General features: G+C 32.0%; 2 protein-coding genes across 3 annotated transcripts; both read left to right on the top strand.

Annotated features, from left to right (window-relative positions):
• The first annotated feature begins 13,603 nt into the window (after window positions 1-13,603).
• Window positions 13,604-18,242, top strand: LOC120335867 (uncharacterized). The gene is made up of 7 exons (XM_039403487.2): window positions 13,604-14,517; window positions 14,732-14,926; window positions 15,029-15,308; window positions 15,845-15,931; window positions 16,687-16,847; window positions 17,210-17,392; window positions 17,673-18,242. Exons 1-6 carry the CDS (start codon window positions 13,776-13,778, stop codon window positions 17,389-17,391), a joined length of 1,647 nt encoding a protein of 548 aa, XP_039259421.2. The 5' UTR covers window positions 13,604-13,775; the 3' UTR covers window position 17,392; window positions 17,673-18,242.
• Window positions 18,243-20,921: 2,679 nt separating this feature from the next.
• LOC120335891 (protein-tyrosine sulfotransferase A-like) lies at window positions 20,922-25,507 on the top strand. 2 transcript variants are annotated; one of them, XM_039403513.2, is made up of 7 exons: window positions 20,922-21,019; window positions 21,261-21,413; window positions 21,909-22,060; window positions 22,143-22,295; window positions 22,985-23,107; window positions 23,865-24,074; window positions 24,758-25,507. In XM_039403513.2, the coding sequence occupies exons 1-7, from the start codon at window positions 21,017-21,019 to the stop codon at window positions 24,963-24,965; spliced, it is 1,002 nt and encodes a 333-aa protein (XP_039259447.2). In that variant the 5' UTR covers window positions 20,922-21,016; the 3' UTR covers window positions 24,966-25,507. The 2 variants fall into 2 exon arrangements, with proteins under 2 accessions (XP_039259447.2, XP_039259446.2); XM_039403512.2 differs by having other exon boundaries at window positions 21,909-22,069; window positions 24,758-25,502.

The following is a 25,507-nucleotide window of genomic DNA, read 5'->3' on the forward strand; positions in this document are numbered from 1 at the left end:
ACCTTCTCCGATATATTGTTTCCAGATGTTCAATGTCCCTGTTAAGCGAAAAGTATACTCTTTAAAATATTGAATTTTGTTTTTATTGACCAAAAAGTGTTGGCAATTTGAGAATTGCTTATAAAATATTCATTGTTTGCACTGTTTCTGTAATAAGCCTTGACTGTGATTTTGCCTAATGCGTATTTTAAATGATGTACTTTTTTGACATTTTAAAGTACTATTCAAAGCGTTGTATAACCGTTAAAAGAAAAGAAAAAACATTATTGTCTCAAGCTCGGAAAAGATGTAACAATACATGCGGTCTCATTTTTTCTCTATAACCAATTTATCAGTAAGGAAAATATATGTTAAAAAATGAGCTGAACGAATCACAATATATATGTGATAAATTTTCGTAAAATTTTATACAAATCAAATTCTTCCTAAATAAATATATTTGATAATTTGGCAATATTTTAAATTTTAATAAAACACAATTAAAAGTAATAATCTCAAATCTTTTAAACGTTCAAGGAAAAACATATATTCATTTAACATTCCAAACTGAAACGAAGTTTTAATAGTTGGATTTATCAAGTGTTTTTTTTTGTTTTTACCAATGTTTACCAGAATCAGTATTATAAGTAAAAAACACTCTTCAAATTACTGTTAATCTATTGTCACAAAGTGGCCATACAGGTCGTTTGGCTAAATCGTGGTTGTTATTGTTGGAGCTAATTTTCAGCGCTTTTATCCGTAACTAATGACCAATCGCTTCCAAATTCTCAGTACTTAAAGATGGAAGTGGTCGCCGAAAGCTATGAATTTTATTTATTTTTCCTCTGAGTCATGTGATACTTCATCCAAAATTTCACTGTTTTATTTCAAATAATTGCAACAATGTTTTTATTCAGTCGAACGTAAACGTCACTGCTATCCTTCGTTTCGTTTTGCAAACTCTCAGCTCAGTCATGAGTAAGTCGCTTAGGCTACCGGTACTGCGGTTAGTTATTCAACTTTCGTGGCCTTTATTTAGGCAGTCTTTTTAAACAGTGTTTACTGAAGTGACAAATTCTATATAATTTATCGAGATAACTTGCAACATTGACATGTTCGGTCTCATAATGATTAATTAATGAAGAACGTATGAGACTTTAAAAAATCTACAAGCTAAAGATGTGGTACATTTCACATATGTGATTTATTTCCTAACAGCTGAAGCTGATAGATTCACAACACATCCACTACTTTATCCTACTTCTAAAGAAATTACTACGGAAATCAAATTTAAAATTAAATTCTCAGAATCTCATTTACATCGTGGAAAACTATTTTTTTGTATAATTACATCACAATAACATTTTTTCAACCACATTTTTTGTGCCACATTAATTTTTTTTTCAAATATATATATTCTTAAAAGTATAACGAAAGTTTTTTTTTTGCGCGAAAAAAGTGTGCTGCTTGGGAAAACCTAAATAATTTAAACACCTTAAGGAATTTACGGCAAGTAAGAAATAATTTTGCATTAAACTTTTAGCTTGTCATAATATTTTAACACAAATAAGTTATATGCAAACAATCTAAAATTCCACCTGCCATTTGAAGCATTTGATATAATTTTACACGATATTCGCTATTTATTGTGGAAAGTAATATTCGCTAAGTATAGTAAGTAGTGTATATATTTATAGTAAGTGAATAAAATGAAAATTCTTATGATTTGATAATATATTGCCCCCCGATTGTTTTTATTTTACTTTTTGTAACGTTGTACATAATTAGGCAACAATTCACCAAAGGTAATTTAGTAAGTGAAATTGTGAAATTTCTCGATTATCAATTTATAATGAAGATAATAAAAATACACTACAAATAATGCAAAAAAACTCATAAACTACATTTATCATATTTTTGTTTCATAAATGGAGCAGCGTAACAAAAACGTTAAGCACGTTATCAGTCCATCTGTTTACTTTTGCTAAAATTTTTATATAATTTACCGGAAATATCTTTGACATCGTTTAAATTATTTAAGGACAAAAAATACAAAATTGCTACAAAAAAGAAGAATTTGTGCTGTGGTTTTTTACCCGTAAGATTAAATTTATGATAAAGATACATTTCAGAAATTTTATTTTGCAAGGTATTTAGAAAACTCGCCATTATCAATAAGTGAAAAAGAACACCATGCATGGGAACATCCAGTTCATTCCATTGGGCGTCAACTTACAAAAATAAGCTATGGAATGATTTGTATCGTAATTTTATCATGGTTTAAACATATTTAATTCAAATTAACATTTCATTCAGAGTGATGGCTACTGAGATACTGGAATATGGAAGTAGTAAAAATCAAAAACACATAATAGTTGAAAAAAATCAATTTTCAATACCAAATTGATAATTTTGCATGTGACATTTATTCACTTGGTTTACCCAGCACACATCTACTTCCAATTTGAAAATGATAAATTTTTAGTCAAAACAGCTATTGTTGACTCAATCAATTTTTGAAATGTTTTTGAATATAGAACATCTTTTCATTTTTTCAAGATTATCTCGCTTTGAAATTAAACAGCTACTTTTAAAGACGATTTAAATAAATATGTTAATTTTTTTATCGTAGTATGAACCAAACTCAAAATACAATCTAAACAAAACTTCCTATGATAATATCATAATAAATAAGCAATTTACATACTAAATTCTACTAAAAAACAATTTTGATATAACAACAAAACAAAATAGTGAATAATAATGTATCAGATGCAACTTTGTATATAATAATGTTTAGAATGAAAATCGAAAACAGCCTTTATGTATATCAATTGTATTTGAGTGTGTAAAATGTCAAAATAGAACGAAGGAATAAAAATACTCTTTGATGCCAAACGAAGTTTATTTCCATAAATCTCTGGCATTTTTTTCAAAATTCATTTAAATTTAAGCCTTTTTTATTCCAATATCCTAAGACACGTCAAGTCCTAAATCTAATCTAGTCTAATTGTGTGTATTCTTCTGTTCAGCTATTGATATAAGTTACTTATTATTGGACACAAAATGAGCCTATGGATCGTTTTGTTATTATGTTGTCGTTGTGAAAATATCGCTTTTCTCTCTAACTACACTAATAACTGGGTTAAAATTTTCAGTGGTGAAAGCTTGTTGTTGTCGCCACAAGGCTGTTCATTATATTTTATTTAAAAAAAAACTGAGGGCTCTCTGGGGTTCGTTTTTTACTTCAAAGTTTTGTGTGATTGTGTCATCAAAGTTAAAAATTGCGCACCGTTCCGTGATCACATCTCAGTGATCTAGTACTGTAAATGATTTGAAACTGTTTCGTTGTGATCTGCGTGTCCATATATATGAACCTCACTCTCTCTCTCGTTTCTTTAATATTGTTCTGATTATTTAGAAATATTAATACAATGTAGGTCATAGCACATATTTATTTTGGGAATTTTTGCTGATTTGGTGGAAAGACTATAATAGAAAAGAGAAAATTGCAATGTGATGCAATTTGAAAAATTCCCATAAATCTTTTCTTTCATCTAAAATTCTCAATTGCCCAATCGTATCTTTTTGTTTTATTGTCATATGTTTTGCACAGAAACAAAATGTTGAATAATTCAAGCATAGATTTCTTAGTATAAAATGAAAATTTTTCCGATTTGACATTTCTAAAAAATATATTTTTGTGGTTCAAAATGTTAAATAAAACAAGATCGCGGGATTGTTTAACGCTTTGTTACATTGGTGATTTCTCGGATATAAAGTAAAAAGAACAAGTCGCTAACATTTGCATAGTTTGTTAGTGCAATTTTTACTTTTCTCGTGTCTATAAGTTAGTTTCAATTTTATCACATTTTCAAGTCCACAATTTCGTTGCGAAGTTTGTGCTCAATAAGTTTTCGTCTGATGTGAAATTAGTGTTCGATTACATTGTTGTTATACTTACATTGTTGAATATGATCAATAATGAATTATTTTCTCAAAAAACAAAGGCTTTGTTCTCAGCAAATCAGAACCAAATGTCATTATGCAAGAGCTGTTGAATATTTAATGAGCAATTCCCAAATTACAGTCGTATTTCAACCGATTGCTCCAAGCTGACAACAAAATAGGCTTTCATAAAACTTTGTTTTGCCGACTTTTCATTTAATTTACAGTATTTTTTCATGTATTTGTAAGAATGGACATTTTAACTCATACTCAACACAGATAGATGAGACTACGAGTGTCGCGATCGCATCCTTTAAATGATTAATTAATAAAGATGGGTCCCCGACATTTAAAAGAATCCTTTTATGAACTCGTGCGTATTTGGAAGAAAATGAAATGATTCAGAGCTACCATTTGTGGTTTTCAATTCATTTACAGTGACCCGATATCAAGGCTTTCTCAGCAAAATCTTGTGATATTAAATAGGATTTTCATGTCCATGTCCATGTCAAAAACAATTTATATTTCTGTCATAAACATTCATGATTCTCCTCATTTAAAAGATGTAATAATATGCATTGACTATGATATTCATAAATAGCAAATAAAATATCTTACGTGTAACAAAACCTCAAAATATACTTATAATAGACAATATGTTTAAATTTTAGATTGGTAATTTAGTTAGTCCTTTTGCTCTTTTTCAAATGCCTTTCTTTTATCTTATCAAATAGTCTCATCAGCTCAGCTCGATAACGAAATTTCTGCAAATCACCAAAAATTGTCATTATATTTAGCTGTTGAATATTTGATAAGCAATATTCTCAAATTACAGTTACGTTGCCAACGAGGTTCATTCAAAGCAACAAAATCCAGCATATTATAAGCCCTACATTCTTCAAAAATTAGGACTCCGAATACAGCCGCTAAACATGGCACACAATCAGCACTATTGTGATTAGCATTTGAACGAAACAAAATTTAAATGATGAAAGTGAAAACCAAATTTGAGCTTATGATACATTATCATCACAAAATATGAATGAATAAAAAAAAAAATTATTTCAGTGTTTCGAAATAACATGTCCTTATGAGAATAAGTATGCGCTTCGCTGTCGCAGGTTATTGCGGTGTCAAATCAAAAAACTATAATTTAATGTAGCTATTTCCAAACAATGGTATTTGTTTACTTTACTTATCACATAAACATTTTTAAATTTATGCACAGCATAGTGTTGGGGTGAAACATGATAAACGCGGAAACGACAAAGAACGTATTCGGAATAAAAGAATATCTTAGCATTTTCGTTTATGTATAATGAAACATCAATGACAGTATGTGAAAATTTAGAAACATGCATTCCTTTGTAGAAATATTAGACAATAATTTAAATCGAAGTGAAGCTACTAAAACTTGAATTTCAATATTGCTGCGAAAGGTAAAAAAGTCGGAACAACGTCACAAACATAACATATAAGAACTTTCAAAATTTATCCAAAAGTTAGTTTTTGCGTGGCTTTTGAATGAACCATATCCAGTAGGTGTCACCAACGAGCGTACAACGCCGATTACGTTGGTAAAAAATAATACCTTATATATGGGATTCTAAACTTTTATCAACATTAAACTGAAATAACGATGAAACACGAAAGAACATCCTCTACACCTAAGTAGGCCTAACAAATATAAACCAAAAAGCGGGACAGTGTGGATTGGACAAGCCTAGCTTCGATTCCAAGACTTAGTGATATTTACCTTGTATGAATTTTAGTAATAATTAAATTCAACGGCATAATTCAACGGAAGTACAGTTAACGTTAGGTGTTGAATTGACGTAATAAATATATTAATTATGACATAACAATGTAGCAGTCCTCTCTCTCTCTCTCTGAACTAGTGAAATGTGTCACAATTTAGTAATAAGTGAGCTGCCTTCGTTAAAAACAAACAATTTAATATTTATATTGAACAAAAAATATTTATGACTGCCATACCGCATGACCGGGGCATTTAAGTATTCCGGGCGGGACGCCGGGACAAATTGTCAAAACCAAGACTGTCCCGACTAAATCTGGTAACCTAAGTAACCAGGAAATTGATTTGAATTTATTAATTTTATATCTACAAATCGTATATTGGATAGTGTGAGTCTTAGTTCAGAATGTTTTAAGTTTGTTTTCATCGTCTTAAAGATTGGCTATGTACAATCTTTCATATCTGGACGATCATCAATCAATAAGAACCTTTTTTGCAGTGGTTTAATTTAAAGCATGAGGACTTGAGACGAAGTTCTGCAACCCCTCAACAAAAATTCATCAATATACTATTTGAGCTGTTGGTTTAAAAACAACCATCTCAACACTTCTCACGCACTTTGTGTGAGTAATATTTATCTTTGTCAAGCCAGCTTATGAAAATTTTGGGTAAACTTTTTTTTAATTTATCACTAAGTTACGACTCATGATTCCGAGTAGAATATTCAAACTGTTTGTAACTTTAAATTGTATGAATTTTCAATGGCAGAATGTTTACTCATGTCCCTTGCTTCAAATTGAGCCAATTTTGTCAAAAACATTAGGGTTAAGTGGCTCATGGTACTCACTTTTGCATCAAGTCATTCAATAGATGAGCCAACACAATAAAAATGGCTATTGCACACATATTTGTAGAAAGAGTCATATTTTCAATATTAGATCAACCACATTAAGATCTTTTTCAAGAAATTACAGTACAGACCAAGAAAGCTAAACTTGACAATGTGAATACCTTACAATTACTGGTATTAACATATATATATATCAAAAATAAATTATCATACAAAGAGAATCGTGCTAAATTTAATCGCCTACTTAGTTCACATTACAAGTATCTTAATTTATAGCCTATAATATTCTTATTAATAATTCATATTCATTGAGAATTTGATATAATAGGTAATAAATTCTGTACAAAACCATAAAAATGTGTATTGAAGAGGATTAATATTGAGCACATAAATGAATATTACCGTACTATCTTTAACGTCAATTTAAAATTTTCTCTCCCACGGTCTTCCCTAGAAACGAAATCTTGCTGAACATGGTCTGTCTAATATGATTGCATGAAAGTCCGAGTGTATTATACTAAGATTATCGACACTGTATACGTGTCGAATCATAATTTATAGAATGTGATAAAGTATTATTTATTTATTCATACATAAATTGCTAGAAGTTTTAATTTTTAATTCAACAAATACCCTCAGGCAAATAGTACGTTGTTGATACTTCGAATTTCTTATTTGAATGAGAAAAATAACACTTTTAAAAATAATATCTGACTTATATACTCTTTCTAGTAAGCTAAAACGCACGAAATTATTTTATCTTATGAATAATAAATTTGGGAATATTCTAATTTTTTGTATAATTTTATAAAATCAACTTCAGAGGTTTGTGTGAAAATTTTCACTGTTTAAATTTGGATTTCCTTATCAAATAAAAATATAAAATGATATATTACAAAACTATGATACCTGACCAATAATATCAATAGTGATTATTTATTCATATATGTGTGAAAATATTTCAAAGGGCAGTTTTAAAGAATTACATTCCAAATGGCATATAAAATTGAATACTCTATATTTATGGAAGTATAGTTAAGTTACTGAGCTGGATGGACGTTAGGTTTTATACAAAGTCAACATTTGAGATATATTATGCAAAGATATTGATAGGAAACAGTTATAAAGTTTTCCTGCAGTTGTATAAAATGATTTCAAAATGCTAATTAATAGGTTGTTTTGGAAAAAAAGAATTTGTAATCTATTTACAGATGACAGAAAGACTAATGACAGACTTGAAGGCTTTGAAATTTATTATTACTGTTTAGGTTGCAAACGTAAAGTTGAACAAATAAAATTTAAACGTATACGTGAATGAAAATATCAAAACCTTCTTATTCAGAAGCAAATGCTTTATTCATTGTAGCCGCATTGAGATCTTTCGTTTCATACAAAGTGCAACTTTGAATAAATAAAGTTTAGTAATATGAATATGGAACAATTACCACTGAATTAAAAGTAAAAAAAATAGTTAAATTTATAAATATTTTCTCGCGTTACTCAACTTGTATAAATTGCATAAGGTAATGAAACTTCGATAAAATTTTGATGTAAATTGTCAGAAGGGGATATTTTAGCATTCTTTTTTCATAAACTGATTAAATGCAAGTGCGTTTGTAATTTAATTTTTATGGTATCAAAAATAATATTAAATTATATGCCTGGCAATGAGAATGTTGTTTTATCGGCAATAAATCAATACAAAATAACATATAATCTGATATGGTAACATATTGTCATAGTCCGCAAACAGTTATGAACAAAGCTTTTTCGGCCTTTTATAACTCGAGCCGTAGATGGCCATGCGACCTGTTCCATTTCTTGTCAATTTGCTTACCTTATAGTATGAAACAAATTTTATTTCAGCATATAATTCAAAATTGATCACTGATTTATTTCGCGTGGAATCAGTTTTGAAATTATTGACTTTTTGTCGCATTTTTTCGCTCAAAATGCTTTCGAATGTCAAGAACATCTTCTTCGACATATGTTTTCAGCGTAACAACGCAAGAAGGAGCATATCATCAAATTAATAAGTATACTAAGTCAATTGATTTTATACAGTATTTTCTAATTGAAAATATAACGCAAAAATTCGACTGACGCCAAACCTATGAATATTAAATTCGTAATATCGTGTGATATGACAAGCAAATGTGATTGGTATGGACGCTTTTAATCGATAAATCATCAATTCATAATTAATAGGAAAGACATATGACGAATCCAATAACTTTCAATTATTACACGTAACATTGTTCCCAATTTGACTAGTCTATTTGACACTTTATTAGAATTTGACACTCTGTCCAATTATGTTTAAAAAATGGACCTCCGGAAGTATGTGCACCAAGATGGCGCACAACCTGAACATAATAAGTGTACCAGGTTAGTGTTCGAGTTGTGCGCCATCTTGGTGCACATACTTCGGGAGCGCCTAAAAATTATATTCAAATTATGAGTGATTCTACCCGATTACCTTAGCGCACATGAATATGTTAAAATCTTTCTTGTTTCCATTTTTATTTTGTTACGATTCGAATAAACAAGAGAGCGATGCTAAAATATATGGATACGAAAGCCAAAACGAAGTACCGTGTTTCCCCGAAAAAAAGGCTGGGTTTTATTTCAATTTTCTTCCGAAAAATAACACAAGGGCTTATTTTTGGGGGATGTCTTATATTCTCATTTATCAAAAACGGTATTACAAAATGAAGAATTACGAGATTTTCAAATATACAAAATATGAAAACCGATATCTATTTTCTTATAAATAACACGTTTTTATTCAAAATAACTGTAAAACATAGATTATCAATCGGTTAAAATGTGTAGGCGAGATTTCTTGCTATCGAGTAGGTCAAAAAAAAATTCGCGTTATTGACTAGGTCTTATCTTCAGGGTAGGTCTTATTTTCGGGTAAACACAGTAGTATGGATATACAATTTGATAAAGTAGACTACCGGTACAAAAGTGTTCACGACTAAGGCAATCGCGGAGCCACCACAGGTTGCGCAATTTTTGATAACTTCATCACACACAGAAAAAACGAATCCCATATATAAATGAAATAAATAGATTGATAAAAATAAATAGATAGAAATGAAAGAAATAGCCTTCTAGCGAAAAATAAAATCTCTAAACGCTGAAATTTTTAAAGCAATCGGTCTAGTAGTTGGGTGAAAAAGCAATTTTTTTCATAACGATAAGAAGAAAATTACCAGCAATAACAACAAAATAATAACAAAACGATCCATATGTGAAATTCGTGTCCAATAAATGCGCTTGGACCCAAAACTTTTAGCGACTCTCTCATGGATTTGAATTCGCTGAACAATGTTTTACTTTCTTTCTATGCATTCATTTTAATTACATTGAATCAAATTGTATATTTTAATAGCATTTCATTGATATATTTGGTATTTCAGATATATAAGAATTTTCTACCGAAATCATTAGAATCATCGATCGTGTAGTAATTTCGAATTCACGTCCAATTCTAGTATCTTATCAGACAGATAATCCAGAATCGTTTTAAAATAATGTACATATACAAATCGGATTAATGATGATTCTTTTTCTATATCATAATCATATCACGAAAACATTATCTTCTAAGACGAATTTGTGTATTTCATATTCGCTGGGAAAGGCGTATGATATATGGTAAACATCTATATAGTCGGTATGTTTTGAGAATTTACTCAGAGCAAGTTCACACGCACTCACACAGATATGGATAAAACTCACCTCCGAGCAGAGTGAAATGATACTGAAACGACTCCCAATTTGCATGTGAATGTATAAGAATGAAATTTTCAGTTATGTGGCGCCTCATAACATTGCATTCAACCAAATCCTTTGTTTGCGTAGTTTTTTTAGTGACGTTATATCTACGAACAATGAATGATATGATAATTTAATTTAAGTTTTGAACTGGAAAGGATTTTTGAAAAAATATGAAAAATATTTTTAACCTGATCGCAAAAAGACAATATTGCGAGACATGTTCTCATTCTTCGATCAAAGTGTAAATTTAGGTGAGATTGTCTATACAGAGCAAGCCTGCAAATAAGAAAGTATTTGATTGTAAATAGACGGAAAATGCACCATTTTATATTCCAATAATTGTATTTTCTCCTATATAGCCAGTACCAATTTTCAATTAGGTGTACTTCTAATATTATAGGACTAATTAAGGTTCACGCGAACCTTATTTCTCCAAGAAGGTGTTCAACTTCAAGCGACGAGGAAACTATCAAAAACGTGACACGCTTACAAATGCTTCTTTAATCTCATAATTCTTTACCGGAAATCTAACAAATGCTCTAATAATATCATGACATATTTTTGACAATTATTTTTTCAAATTTTGTGTTTAAACAGTAACAAACGTGCGCTCTGTTTTATTCGTGTTCCAAGGTTCGATTATATATATATATCTTCAAAATTGACGTTAATACGAGTTCCCAACGAAATTAAGTAAATTTACTGAACACCCATAGTTAATACATTCTAGATATCGATAACAGACAAATAAAAAATCTATATTTTTTACCTCTTTATTAAATCTAAAATCAGTCATCCGAAAACTACAATTTCGGTCAGTTGGCAAATATAAACCAAGTGTGATTATCTAGATTAATTTTTAGATAAATATATGGTTAAAAGCAATCTTCATGAAAGGTGTAAATGGGATGTAAATTATTTTTCGTGTGAAAGTCAGTTCTAAACTCAAAGGTTGGGTAGTTCTTTTAATAGTATTGACAAGTTAAAATAAATTTACCATCAGGCGGGCGTTCTAAAGGCGCAGGCAAGCCTGTAAATATCCACAAAAGGTACAATGGGACATAACAGACCTATGTGCGTCAATGAATTAAAATGAACAAAGGTTTAGATTAGACTGGAGTTAAATGGAACCGTATATTAAATTGACGGTTAGGCCTCGCCAATTGACATGGCGGGCGATTGGGACTGCTTCTCGTGGGAAACCAAGCTAATTTTTTAGCGCCTGATACTTTCCCATATTCAAAGTCAGTAATGAACGCTTAGCACCTGATTGTGCGTAATTTGATTTGATTTAATTTCAATTAAATGTATTCCTTAAAGCGAATTGCGCATCACGAAAAACCTAACGTAAAACTTAGTATTGTTATATAAATTTAAGTCTATACTGCATAGCGTGTGTGTTTTTCTTTATACATTTGAACACGTCCAATAGGTTACAATGCGTAGACATCAAAAGTACAATATGTATTCGACTTTCACCTTCACGATTACAATTTGTAAATATTTTAAAGCGTTTGTTTAATTATTTAGATTTACATTTTTGATTTTTAGTCCACAACGGTTTGGCGTATAGCTTGCGTTGTACTTTCAGCAGTGAATAATAAATGCACATGCAGTAAACGAGAAATCCGCGACGGACTTTCGCAAAATCCACCATTTTGTATTTAATTAAGAAAAGCATAACTTGAACATCTTGGTTATCTATAGAGGGAATTAAAGATTTTTATATACCAATTAAAAAATAATAACTTAATAATCATTTCCCATGTACATGGTGTGAAATGCGCTGTTTGTGCAGATGATATCTCGAATAAAACGTAAAAAGAATGATAAGACATATTTTTAGCTTTTTGTTGCAGCAACTTTGTTTGTGAGAGTGTTCTGCCTGATAGTTTTAACTTCGAGTTTCTAACGATTCGTTCTGCGATGGAGCATTTGACGATTTTTGATTTTTCATTTCTGAAGGTGATATCTCCGTACAATTTGAACACCTAAGTGACGCTAAATCATTCTCATTCTCTCTCTATATCTCATCCCAATCATCTCTCCTTTGCCTCTTTCCCCTAATTTGGCACAAATCTCTAATCTCATTACCAATTATAATATACAATTGAACGATCGAAGTTTATTAATATGAAAATTAGTTTAAAATGCATTAATATGCAACAGTACGTTCATGTTTTTCACTGTCAAAACACCTTTAATTCGATAATCCCTTGTCTGAATTCAGAAAGAATATTCACGCATATGTGGACTAGAATTGCGCTAATTCGTTTAAAATCAATTCTATTATCACCAAGATATATACATATATTATCCACGGTCCATAAATAAAGAGCAGTTGTTTTCAATAAGATTACGTTTTTGGAAGATTTTTTCTCTCTTTCTTTTTTTTTTCTTTTAAATTTATTTTGAAGACAGGTTATGATCTTTTAAAACAGACAAAGAAAGATAATAGAGAATTTTTTTCTTAGAGACGATGAAAGCTATATATAATATGAATTTATGCACTTATCCCTCATACAGAAATATTATCAAGGTAGTCGAAGACGCAGAAGGTTTTATTACGTGAGAAGGATGAGAAAAATAAAAATTGTATGAAAATGCTGAGAAGTCAATTTTGTTATTTAGACATAATTAAACTTATAAGAAAGAGTAGTTTGGTGTTCGTTTGACGTTCATAATAAATTATAATATCTTTAAATAGATGTGAAGATCCTAGTTGTATCTTATAGCGAATACTCGATAAATTTATAGAAGGTCTTTATGAAGCAAAATTTTCAGTTTTTATTTATTTTTTCAATATTTGTGTCAACACTAGTTGTTTAATGGTTGGATCATAGTATTAGTGACCAACAATATAACGTGATATCACAGAGAGTCGATATTACATGGGGTTAAACTAATTTTATCCCCATTTTGCCGTACCCTATAATCATTAAATATTATATTATCGGACTCCCCATTCTTCTAATTTTTAGAAACAAAATGATTTTACAAAATATGATAAGTGTAACGTTCAAATTGTAAACCAAGGTAAAAACACTGAAGCAATGTAATACATTTAATTTTCAAAGCTTTGGGTTATTAGTACAATCTGTACCAACCATATTTGTTAGTCATACAGTACAAAATATTGAGACGAATTCAATCGGAAAAAACTCAAATTTGAATTACTATACAATTCTAGAAAAATTATCATAACATTTTTACAATTTAGCAAATTTTGTTTTCACAAACTACGGTAATTTTCTGGTTATTAAATCTAAACAAAAACAAGAGTAAATACCCCGGACAATTTACGGCTCAAAATGTGTAAGGCAGTTCTATAAAATTGTGAGTGAGGAATATGAAATAAAATTGCTACGCGGCGTACTTAAACCTAATGATTTATTTTGTCAATTTTTAGTGAATAGATTTTGTTCAAATTTTTTTTCCATAAATAGCAAAAGAATGCATCCAAGCGACCATAAAACCTCAGATATTATAGGAAGTTCTTCGCCTCTCAATAGTGAAAATATCACCAATATCTCAATCAAATCTGATGAGTCTAAAGAAGACACACAAGAAAGTGCAGAAATAAAAGGTGAATATAAAACCGAAATTAATCGGAAAAGAGAATCTTCCTCGTCTTGTGAAAAAAGTGTGGAAGAAGAAATGTCTCCGAATCGTCAAAAAGCGCAAAAATTTGACGGATTTTCGATTGAAAGTATATTGCAAGCTCATGTTCTTAACGAAAAACCACAAAGCCAAAAATATTCCGTTGATTCCGTTTTAACCCAAAGCCGAGAAGACAGGGTAAGAGAATGGGCTTTGCAAGCGGCGAGACATGCATACGACAAGCAAATCGCCGCCATTTTGCTCTCAAGGTACGGCGCATTGGCATCGGCCAGCAAAGACCATGAAACTCCGATGCTATGGGAACACCGAAATATCAAGAATACCTACACTCCGAAGAGTTTTTCGTTCGCAAGCAAGACATCTTGTCACGAATCAAATCCTACATCCGGAGCAACAGAAAGTATTGCAGCTAGTTGCTCTGCTATTAAATCGCCACCAATACCACCAATTACTTCAACGCCAACAAGCCAACCAAATCCATTTTCAGCTATTGATGAATATCGAGAAGTCTATCAGAGAAACTTAACTACGGGGAATCTTCGAGCTCCATTTCAGACCATTGGAAGCTCAAAAGGTTAGCTTTCTGGCAACAAATATGAACGTCCTAAAGTTTTAGAATTTAAAGCTATATAAATATATTATATGTATATATTTCAACATATCTATCTCAAACCAATTGTAACTTTCCAGAGATGCTTCTTTTTGTTAAATCATCTAGTCTAGAGTGTATTTATTTTGATGCATTTTTTATTTATATATATATATATATATGTTCTCATTTTTATTAGGGATTTATTCATCTCATACATCTTCAAACAACAACTTATGGAAGCCAACCCCAATATCACCGAACAATCAGCTTGCAGAAATGTTGCATTTATCGGCTTTAATTTCTGGAAAAAATAAAGGACTGATGCCTGGCGGAGACGCTTCCCTTGAAAGAAGGGCCTCTGCATTCGCTCCATGTGAAAACGATTTACAAGGTAAAAATATAGACAACAGGATTTTTTTAAATTTTAGTTTTAACGGTACGCGGTTGTTTTAAAACTTGCTTAATGCATTAATTGCATATTGCTTCTGTTCAGATTCCGCGAGAAATAAGTTTCAACCATTTGTTCGCAAAACTCAAGTTACTGAAGAAAATAGTTCAGATTGTGACTCAAAAATGTATGACTATTTCATGAAAAACAACAATAAAGGAGAAAGTTGCTCTGAAGATGAAAGAAAATCCTCTTATCACAACGAAAGAAACAGAGCACCCTACTACTCATCAGCGCAGTCGAAAACTAAGAAGCCTCGTAAAGCTAGAACAGCTTTCACCGATGATCAACTTACGCAGTTGGAGAAGAGTTTTGAGAGACACAAGTAAGATCGTTTTCCTGATGCTGTATTCTATATTGTATTCGAGGTTGTGAATTTCTTCTGAATGGGGTTCTATGGGGTTGTCATCATTATCCCCGACGTGAGGAAAGCCGATAAGCCGATATATATCGAACCACTGCCTCTCGTCCTGTTACCAGTTTGGGTGTAGGAATAGTCAAATAGTTAACGTTCCAGTCGCATTGACTCGTTAAAAAGATTTGCAGTCGAAAATGTCTGCGTGAACCATCCGGCGACGACGAATATTTCAATAAATTTTCTCCCTCATAAATATTCCGTTTTGAACCCGTAAATATACAAGGCATTTATTGAGTGGCATTTTTCGAAAGTCCATCCGCCTTCTTATTTCAATGCTGCGACAACAAAAATTACAACTGGAATTTTGTTAAGTGATCTCGTTGGTTAAATGATTTTATTTATTAAGTTAATGTACTATCTGATGTAATTTTTTCTGAAACTTTTCTTAGTAAAACTAAACTACGCCATATAAATAGATGTCTAACAATGAAAATATTTTAAAGGTATCTCTCGGTGCAAGATAGGATGGAATTGGCACAGCGGCTGTCTCTAACAGACACTCAAGTAAAAACATGGTATCAAAACAGAAGGTGTGTATTTTTAATGTACATACCGTTTTCGTGTGGGCAAATTGTTACACATAAGAGTTATTCTAGCTTTCCACTTTTTATTATCGCCTCATTTTCTCCCTAATATGTTCATTATGATTTGTCACGAGTCGCACCTGTTAGTAATTCCCAGAGGTTTGTTCAATAATTATAATAAAGTCTTTAAAAACCCCAAACGCGACCATTATATCATTTAAAGAAATCACGCGCTCTAATTGGATGCTTGAACTGTCTCGCTGGTCAATATCATCACTCGTTCCTGTCTTCGAATCAATAAATTGTTGAATATTACTTATCTGCGTAGGTTAGCGGAAGATTGTCTTTTTCATAGATGATTTAATATAGGTCCACACAAGATGAATTTTAGGGGTAAATGACATGCTTATTCGCTTCGCTGCTAATGGAATTAATAGAACGCGTCTGACTCGCTGCTCCAGATTACTTCAATTTCAGTCGATCGATGTCCAATTAAAAATTTGTTAGGAGAATAAATTAGCATATTTATTACCTTGATTAAGCTTGTTTGAATATTGGATTTATAGTGTCCATCCACATATCCTTGCTATTTATGAAAGGTTCTTTCAGGTGCTTCCGTGTTCATTTTAATTACTAAATTTAATGTACACGTATCGGACTCAAGCTTTCCTACTTTCTACAGAAGGGAAGTGTTTTTTAGCTGCTGAAAATATCCGAAAGTATCCCTTTACTATATCTTATTCTTTAAATTTTATGTTCAGAACAAAATGGAAACGTCAAACAGCCGTTGGTTTAGAATTGTTGGCAGAAACGGGAAATTACGCTGCGTTGGAACGCATTTTTCCACATCCCCATTTGCTGCTACAACAAGGTGTTCCGAATCTACCAAATGCGATTCCTGCTTTTCCATATTCATACCAAGGTTGGTTATTTTTCGTTCAATATTGTTTATGCCATTTAAAATATTACATGAATATATAATTGTAAACAGTACATCAGTGTTCGGGAATGGATAATGTAACGTAAATGTGTATTTGTACATAATTCTGTGCTATTTGCCTGAATTTAGAATAAACAATGGTTTTGTTTTTTCTGGTTGATTGCCTGATATGTATTTCAATAGATATGTATTTTTAAAGCATGTCCGAAAATGATTCATGTCTTGTTCTCCATTTTAATGCTATAATAATAATAGTCAGATGTCATCACAAAGTTTTAGATTCAACCAAAACAAATCATGGGTTTTTGATGTTATATTTCAATATAACTTCTGTTTTTCTATAGCTTTGAATGGTGCACCGAATCCCGCAATGTTACCTCTGTTATGCCAGTTATATGGTATGCAAGGCAGTAGCACAAATCCTTCAAAATCACCAATATCTCCTATTCATCCTTCTGCAACAATGAACCACAGCTCAAACCAAAAAAATCAGTTTTTATCTGAAGTATCACCAGAAGTGAACTGAGGTAGATGAAATTAATTTAATTTAGAAACAAAACTGTTCATTTTATGTCATATTTTTACGATTATGTATGAGAATATTGAAATTATACATTTGAGAATAATGTTGAAACAATCGAAGAAGTGCGTTACGTAAATTTTCTGTTGAGATTATTGTTGATTGAATTTTGAATGCCGCGTATAAGAGCTTCCTTTTATTAATTTTGTGCATGGAACTAGTTTTTTTTTACAAAACTTGATATAGCGCTGTCATTTTTATACATCTTTTTTATTATTTATTTGTAGGACTCGTCGCGAACAGTCTACAGCCATCATGCTCAATTTTAACAGAAAAGCGTTCTGCAAGAAAATAAAGATTTTTTCCATTTCAAGTTCAATCAGATATATTGATGGCATGCATACTTTAAAATAGACATTTCTGTCCCAATATCAATGTAGTATAACATTTAATTTCTACCATGGTCTCTGACATTTAATGTAGTTTCAACCGTAGTTCTGCAAACAACCTGTCATATTATTTCATATGGTTTTGCTTGTTGCAAATTTTATTCTATTCGGCAAAACACTGAAAAACTTTCGCCAAGTTACTGATTTTGTTGATCGAGATCACCATCGAGTCGAAATTATTCGTATTTAGCTATTGAAGACCATACTATCACCTTTTTATATCATTCATAAACATTACTCTGAGAGATTCAAATGTTTGAAACCTTTTACTAAATAATTTAGTTCAGAATCGTATCTTATTCGATTGTCATCAACTGCTTAACATTTTAAGTTTGTAAATAAAATGAAGTTTGATGAATTTTGCTTTTGTCTGGTGTACCGCGAAACAAACTTTTAGTTTCGTTAACCTGGAACGTGCGAGCAATTTCAATCTCATTGTGTTGCCAAATATCAATACCCGAGTGCCACTGTCATATCAGTGGAAATAGCTTGCAAGATCTTGTTGAAAAATACACAATGTTATGAAAAGCTTGTCTCTTTCTCACTGAATTCGTTGAAAGTCGGTGTGACACAACTCAACATTTCTGGCAGGACCTCGAACAATGATGTAAGATCGATAACAAAAAAATCGTGCTTGCATTTACAATAGAAACCTACAAATGGCTCTGGAAAGGAAAAATCCAACTTACGAAAATTCTTATCGTAAAAATATTAAATCTACTTACGTAAGATTTTCTACATACGAAAGGCCGAAAACAAAAAACGCGTTTAGTCCCATTTGTTCATTTTAGATTAATTTGATGCAGTGCTTGAAGCACAGATGTCCGATTCGAATGTATTATTCGAGTATCGCGAACTTCGAATATTGTTTTTCGTGTTTGTAAGAATACCGAATATGGCGCACATATCCTAGCGCCGCTGTCAACGTTTTGATTTAAAACATTTTGAAAGCTTGAAAGGATTTTAATTAGCGCCGATTTGAAGTGCTTATTACACGTCGAGGATGTTTTAGATTAAAAATATTTTAAATTATTATCGTATATTTCAATTTTGTCGAGATAGTTTGTGTGTCCTCGGCAATTAATCTAAAAGCAAATTGTGTTCTAATTAATTGCTTTCATCCATTCATTTCGATAGTCACCGAACATGAGGACGAAGTTTTTTTTTTTATTTCTTGCAATTTAGAGCGCATAAAATAGCATTTAAATATTATTTAGTATTTATCGCGTCGTCGCTGACAATATCGTTAAGTTTAAATTGACGGTATTAATTTATATTCAAAAATAAAATCATAACAGCCGACAGGATATATTTGAATCAGCGCCGACTCGCAAAATTAAAGAAGATTTCCGGTCTTAATTCTCTTTTATTGGCAGATGAGGATTTGGGAATCAGGTTCACTCATTTGATAATGACGATGATCGCGTAATTACATTTGCGTTTTTTTGAATCAAGAAAATTAAAGTCCGTAGTAGTTGTCCTGCCACACACCAATCAAATATGTTCCATTCTATTGACCCGTTTGTTTTCCGCGTGTACGTAAAATAAGTCCCACTCAGTTTTAGTTGAAAAGACGATGATACGCTAACAGTTAAAACTAAAGAAAATGTAATAAAAAATAAGTAAATAAAACTGCAGAATGAAAAGAATAAATTCTGATTGTGACTTTCATGTGCGTGTGCTCAATTTCGCACATTACGATCTCTCTTAGATTTCAACTTTCAACGCTTCCTCTCACATCCACCGACCGCCGTCCTCCTACTCTCCGCGGTCTTCGCTTAGCCCAGTCAAATACATATTATGTCCGAGTTTTGTGGGAACTTGGAACGGATCAATGCATTTTCAGGAGAAGAGCGTCCGTACTTGCGGAATTTCCTACTTATGAAGGGGCTTGGAACAAATTCATTTCGTTCCAATTACGGAAACCCCTTCGCAAGTAGAAAATTCCGTGAGGTACGGTACATATGGTAAGAAGAAAGAATAGAGAAATACCGAATAAAAACTACAAATTTTTCGTATCCAGAGACTTTCGTAGGTAGAGTTTTTTGGTGCGGCCCGCGGCTTCACCTAGTTACTTGTATTTGGCCCGCCTGTAAAAAAAGGTTGCACACCCCTGCTCTAGAGCCCACAGAAATTGTTGGAATGAATAAAAGTAATAGCATTCTAGCGAATCTCTAATCACTAGATAGATATTTTAAAGCAATTGGTCCGGCAGCTAAAGAAAAAGGCGATTTTTTTCACGACAGCAACATAATAACAAAACGATCCATAGGTCCACTTTGTGTCCAATAATATGTAAGATCTGACAGAGTGCAAGTGTATTAACATTCTTCACCACAATGAGATCAGCCTACGACAATGCGCCGCGATTAACAAATGCACAGCTCATTATAAAGACGTTAACTTGTAACGTTATTCTTAATCTGTAAAATTATGTATTTATCAATCGCTAATTAGTTATTGAGAACAAAAGCAAATATAAAGAGAATAAGTATTTTGGTATTTTTTTCCTCCAGCTTTTCAAATACATTAGAAAAAAATCAATTGAAATTGGAGCAGTTGTGCCTTCCTAAAGTTCGTAGGATGTTCAAAATTTTATCTTGGACAGGAATATTTACATTTGGTAATTAACTTTTGTGGGGTATTTTTTTAGCCCGTCGGAAATTGTCCAACTGTAACAAGCAAAACGGTAGAATATGTTAATCAAATTTATTTTTAAGTACTTTAGGTTGAAAAAAGATAATGACCCCATCCACATACACAGCCACAAGTGCATCCGAGGAAAGCAGGCACGCGAACAGACTAGTAATTATTGATATATCGGCCTAAATGAGATCGTGATTACCTTTTGTTGCAGCTACATAATGTTGATTCCTCATATATATATGTGATTATGAATTACGACACAAATGGACTCTATAAATTAATTTTCAATGAAATTACACTATAAACTCTCATAATACCTTAGGTAGCATAGTAACAATTAGGCATAAGTGGTATTCTTATCTAATTGTTCACGTGGAGAGGTACTTGTGGTGCATCATCCATTTCTATACGTCTAATTGTATAAATCAATATTTAGGGCGCCGAAACAACTATATTGAAAACAGTTAGTTAGGCAGTTATTAGTTGATCGTAAGATATAAAACGAGATAATAAAAAACATAGTGACCGGAATTTAAATGGTTAGTCAGTCTAAGAGGCTTCAACTCTGTATTAAAATATTTGGCGTTTTTTTTTCTAGTCTATGTATGCGAGATATCAACGGTAAAGAGAGTGAAAACTACGACAACCTTATAAATTATGCCGAATGTATTCATTCGCAATACGCACAATCAGCAATGATGCGATAATTACAATATGTTTTCAAAGCTTTGGCAACATTAACTAATTAATATTGATTATTAATATGTTGCACCATTCCAGACCACCTCTCTGATGTACGGAAAGCCGGGGATGTTCAGAAGCGGCCCAAAACCGTTGTTCTTAATCTGTATTTGCGTGTGTTCCTCTGTGCTCTTTTATTTTTTGTGTCGAACAATAGATAAAAAGAATCCTGCGTTAGATATAAACGAAATGGTAAGCTATCTAAAGTGATCACTTGATCAGTAATATACAGGCTAATTGAATATATATTTCTACACTACAAGACGACGATATGATTGTATCCAAAATTGTAGAATCTATAGATTTGCCTCGAATCTGTACAAGTGACCAATCTATACTACCCACTCTACATGACATTAAAAAAAATGCAAAATACAAATATACAACGATTTAAATTATTCTTAATATCATCAGTAAACTCGTTGTTCTTGGGCATTACCGACCCGTACGCAATGCATGCAATGCGCAAATCTTTGTGTCCATATACATTGGACCCTTGTTTTAACGATCATGAGTTCCATATGGGTTCGCATTTTAGCGAGATTTGGGCCCCAAGTCGAAACTATGAAATAAATTTAGACTGTCACAAACAATCTAAATAAATCTGTTATTCGAACACAGATAGATCTTAGAAATTAGCTGTGAAGGCTGTTTTAACAAAGCTTTATATAGCAATTGATTCTTTAGATAAAGAACAGAAGAAACATTGACCTAGTGTTTATAGGAGGAAGTACGCACAGTGGTACAAGTTTGATTAGAGCAATGTTGGATTCTCACCAAGAAATTTATTGTGGATACGAAACATGGCTGATGAGAACTATATTAGGCGGATTGGAAAAGTGGAGAGAGTGAGCGTCGTTATTTACTCTATGTGTCTGCGTATTTGATCACAAATTTACCTGTATCACTTGTTATTTTCAGATTTAATCAGAAGCACTTCTTGGTGAACGCTGGAGTCTACCCAGAGGCACTAGATGACGCAATTGCGCAATTCATGTTGGAAGTAATTCTCGGTCACTGTCCGACTTCTAAACTATGTTGCTACAAGGACACGTATATCTTAACCTACGCAGAGTACGTATAAGTTTTATGCCTGTAAAGTGAGGAGCAACTGGGGGGCCCGTGGTCCCAAGGGAGACGCGGAGAAGTTAGAGGGTGGCCACAATACTGGGAAAAGCAAAATTGATTTAATGCAATTTTGTTTGCATATTTTTCTTTCATAAGAATATTCCCCGTTTCCCTAGTTTGATTACCTGATGAGATTATTTTGCAGGATGTTTTTATTTTATGGTATGAATTATTTGATCATAATGGGTTTTGAAATCAACAAATCAAAATAACATTATGAAACCTTTTTGCTTCAGAAATTTCAACCTTTGTAGCTGGTTGGCAGACCCTCTGATCTGCAGATAACGGTCGAACCTAGTCAACTTGTAACTAGTGAACGCCGAAAAATACATTAAAATTTCTAAGACACGTGAATGAGACACCATTTACCTTTAGGGTTGGCTTTCTCAAATAAATCCAGATGGCCTAGATGCCCTAACTGGAATGTACGCAATGCGTGCATTGCTCCCATTTTTGTTAAAAGCCTTTGGAAGGGGGCCACGAGCCATAAAAGGTTGGGAATCACTGGTGTGCGGTCTAGAAAATATTATGGTCTGTATGCATTAGGAAAACTTTTAATATTCTTTTCGGGCAAGAGAAAAGTTTCAATCATTTCAACCAAGCTATTTATTGATTCATAAATATTTTATGTTTAGGTATATCCACAGATTGTTCAAAAATGCTAAATTCATTCACATGGTCAGAGATCCAAGAGCGGTCGTTTATTCAGAACTATCACAGAAAGATCCAAACAATGTCAATAATGTCACAAGTTATTGGTATGTACATACGCATCAAAAGAAAAAACGAGAATATCGGTCAGAGACCGAAGACTTATCGATCGAAAATTAGGCGATCCCCCAAAACAGCGCTCTTACTCCATAGTGACACCTTGTGTCCCATCACTAATTAATTAATAACTCGCTAATTATACGACATAGATCATCTAAAATCAAAAGTCGTGAGATATCGCGTACATCTAACAGACAGACAGACAGACAAATAAATATCAACATACTTACCGATTAAAATCGATAAGTAATAATAAACAAAAGTAGAAAACCTGCGATTTTAATTTTGGTCAAAAGGGCTGGAGAGAAAACAAAAAGCACTGTCTTTCACATCTTGTCAAATGAATTGGTGAATATGCTCCAATTACTGTTAAATGTAGAATCCTTAATATCACGCGATGATTTGACTTCAAAGTCAATATCATGCAAAATACCTATGTTTTGTCAGAATCTGGTGTTAGCATTACGATGTAAGCAAACTTATGAAAATATTTTCTTGGTTGTTCTCTACAATATATATATAAATAAATAATAAAATGCTTACTCAAGGAATGCAATCCTGGGATGAGCAAATGCAAGCAAAACATAGGGTACGACGTATATGAAACACTTTGTTTTGCGTATTTGAAAGTATGGCAAAACTAAATAAGTAGAACAAGTTCATGCATAATTACATATTATATTTATTTTTTCTTTATTATTTTCTTGATTTTATGATAATATTTTAACTCATCTTAACTTGCAGGATGAATTTTCAAAAATGGGATGAGGATAATTTAATAATATTGGACAAATGTGCGGATTTAGGGAAAAAATATTGTTTGTTAGTCAAATATGAACAATTGATATTGAAACCCGTGGCGCAAACAAAACGAATATTCGAATTTCTTGGAATTCCATGGAGCGACGAAGTTTTACATCACGAAAGACATATCAACAAATCTTTAATATTAAGGTAAAAAATTGAAAATATAAATTAAAACTAGTTTTTTTTTGGCTAAAACAGTCATTTCAATCTCGCGTTGAGGTGAGTACGGTAAATATTTTCCTTGAATTGAATTTAGTAAATCCAGCGCAATGCAACAATAGATCTTATCTAAATTCATACCTTTACGACGTTAATCCTTATTCAATACACACTGTCTAATAGGATTGCCAGTGGTGGAACGGGTTCTCGTTTGCATCGAATTACCTAACAACGGGTTCCCTTATATCAGAAGATATATATATATGTGATTACTTATGCTAAATTAACAAGACACGATTTAAATAAATCTAATACATGACTTTCGAAACGCCAAATATAACGTCGGTCTTCAGCTTCGGTGCACGTTGCTCAGTTGCTGCAGTCGCCGAACGTCTAAAAAAGAATGGGTTCGCAGATAGTTCGCACAAACCCTCTGATCGCCATCATTGAAAAAATTTAATTTAGGTACGCCCTGTCATCTTATTAATACTTTTTTTATCATGAACAAAGGCATCGAAAAGGTCATACCTTTATTGAATTGTTTTAAATTTTTTTCCCTTAAGCAGGTTTCTTAGAAGAGGTATAATCGGCACTGGTCATAAATCAAATTCATTGTTTATACAATTGATTGTTGTAAAGAATTGAATAACTTAATGGGCATGCTATTCTAGATCAGAAGAATATGTGAGTGAAGATTTATTCAAACCTTTACATTTGAATGGACTAAAGAGTTGGTTTGGGAATCTCCCGAAAGAAATTGAAGAAAATCTCGGACAGAATGGAATTGGTCAATTGGTGTATTTTGACTATGATCGAAAAGAGCATACTCCAAATTATGGCCGGCCTGATGAATTTATGATGAAAATGATAAATAAATAGGAATTATAGAAAAAACGATATTAAATGATTGCTTCCACCGCAAGTATTGATGAGTTTTTCTCGGAATTAGTCGAATTCTTTTGTGGGCATTGTCCAATTTCGTTGCATTTCGTGGTGAAAACTGTAAATTGCACCAAACCAACTAAAAAAAATTTGCATTATGTTACGTCATTGCTAAAATTACTAAACGAATAAAATTTAATATTGTAATATTTAATTTTCATTGGTTGATGAATGATAAATTTTGGTACAAGTGAATCAACGAACAATAAATATCGATAGTTGAATTATTTTCGTATATTTCCGAACGATTGATTATTCATCTAGCAAAATGTTGAATTCGATAGAGGCAAGGAAAGGGTTAATTTCCAATATATATTCTCTATATGGAAACGAACAGTTTTTACTCAATGTACATAAAAAACGATATTTGTTTGTTCAGCCATCAAATGGTACTCAGTACGATATTAGAGGGTAATTTTTGTCAGGATGAGAAATAAAATATGTAAGACTCAACAGCAGACAAGTATTTGAGAACGACG

Source organism: Styela clava, chromosome 2, assembly GCF_964204865.1.
Source record: "Styela clava chromosome 2, kaStyClav1.hap1.2, whole genome shotgun sequence".
NCBI lineage: Eukaryota > Metazoa > Chordata > Ascidiacea > Stolidobranchia > Styelidae > Styela > Styela clava.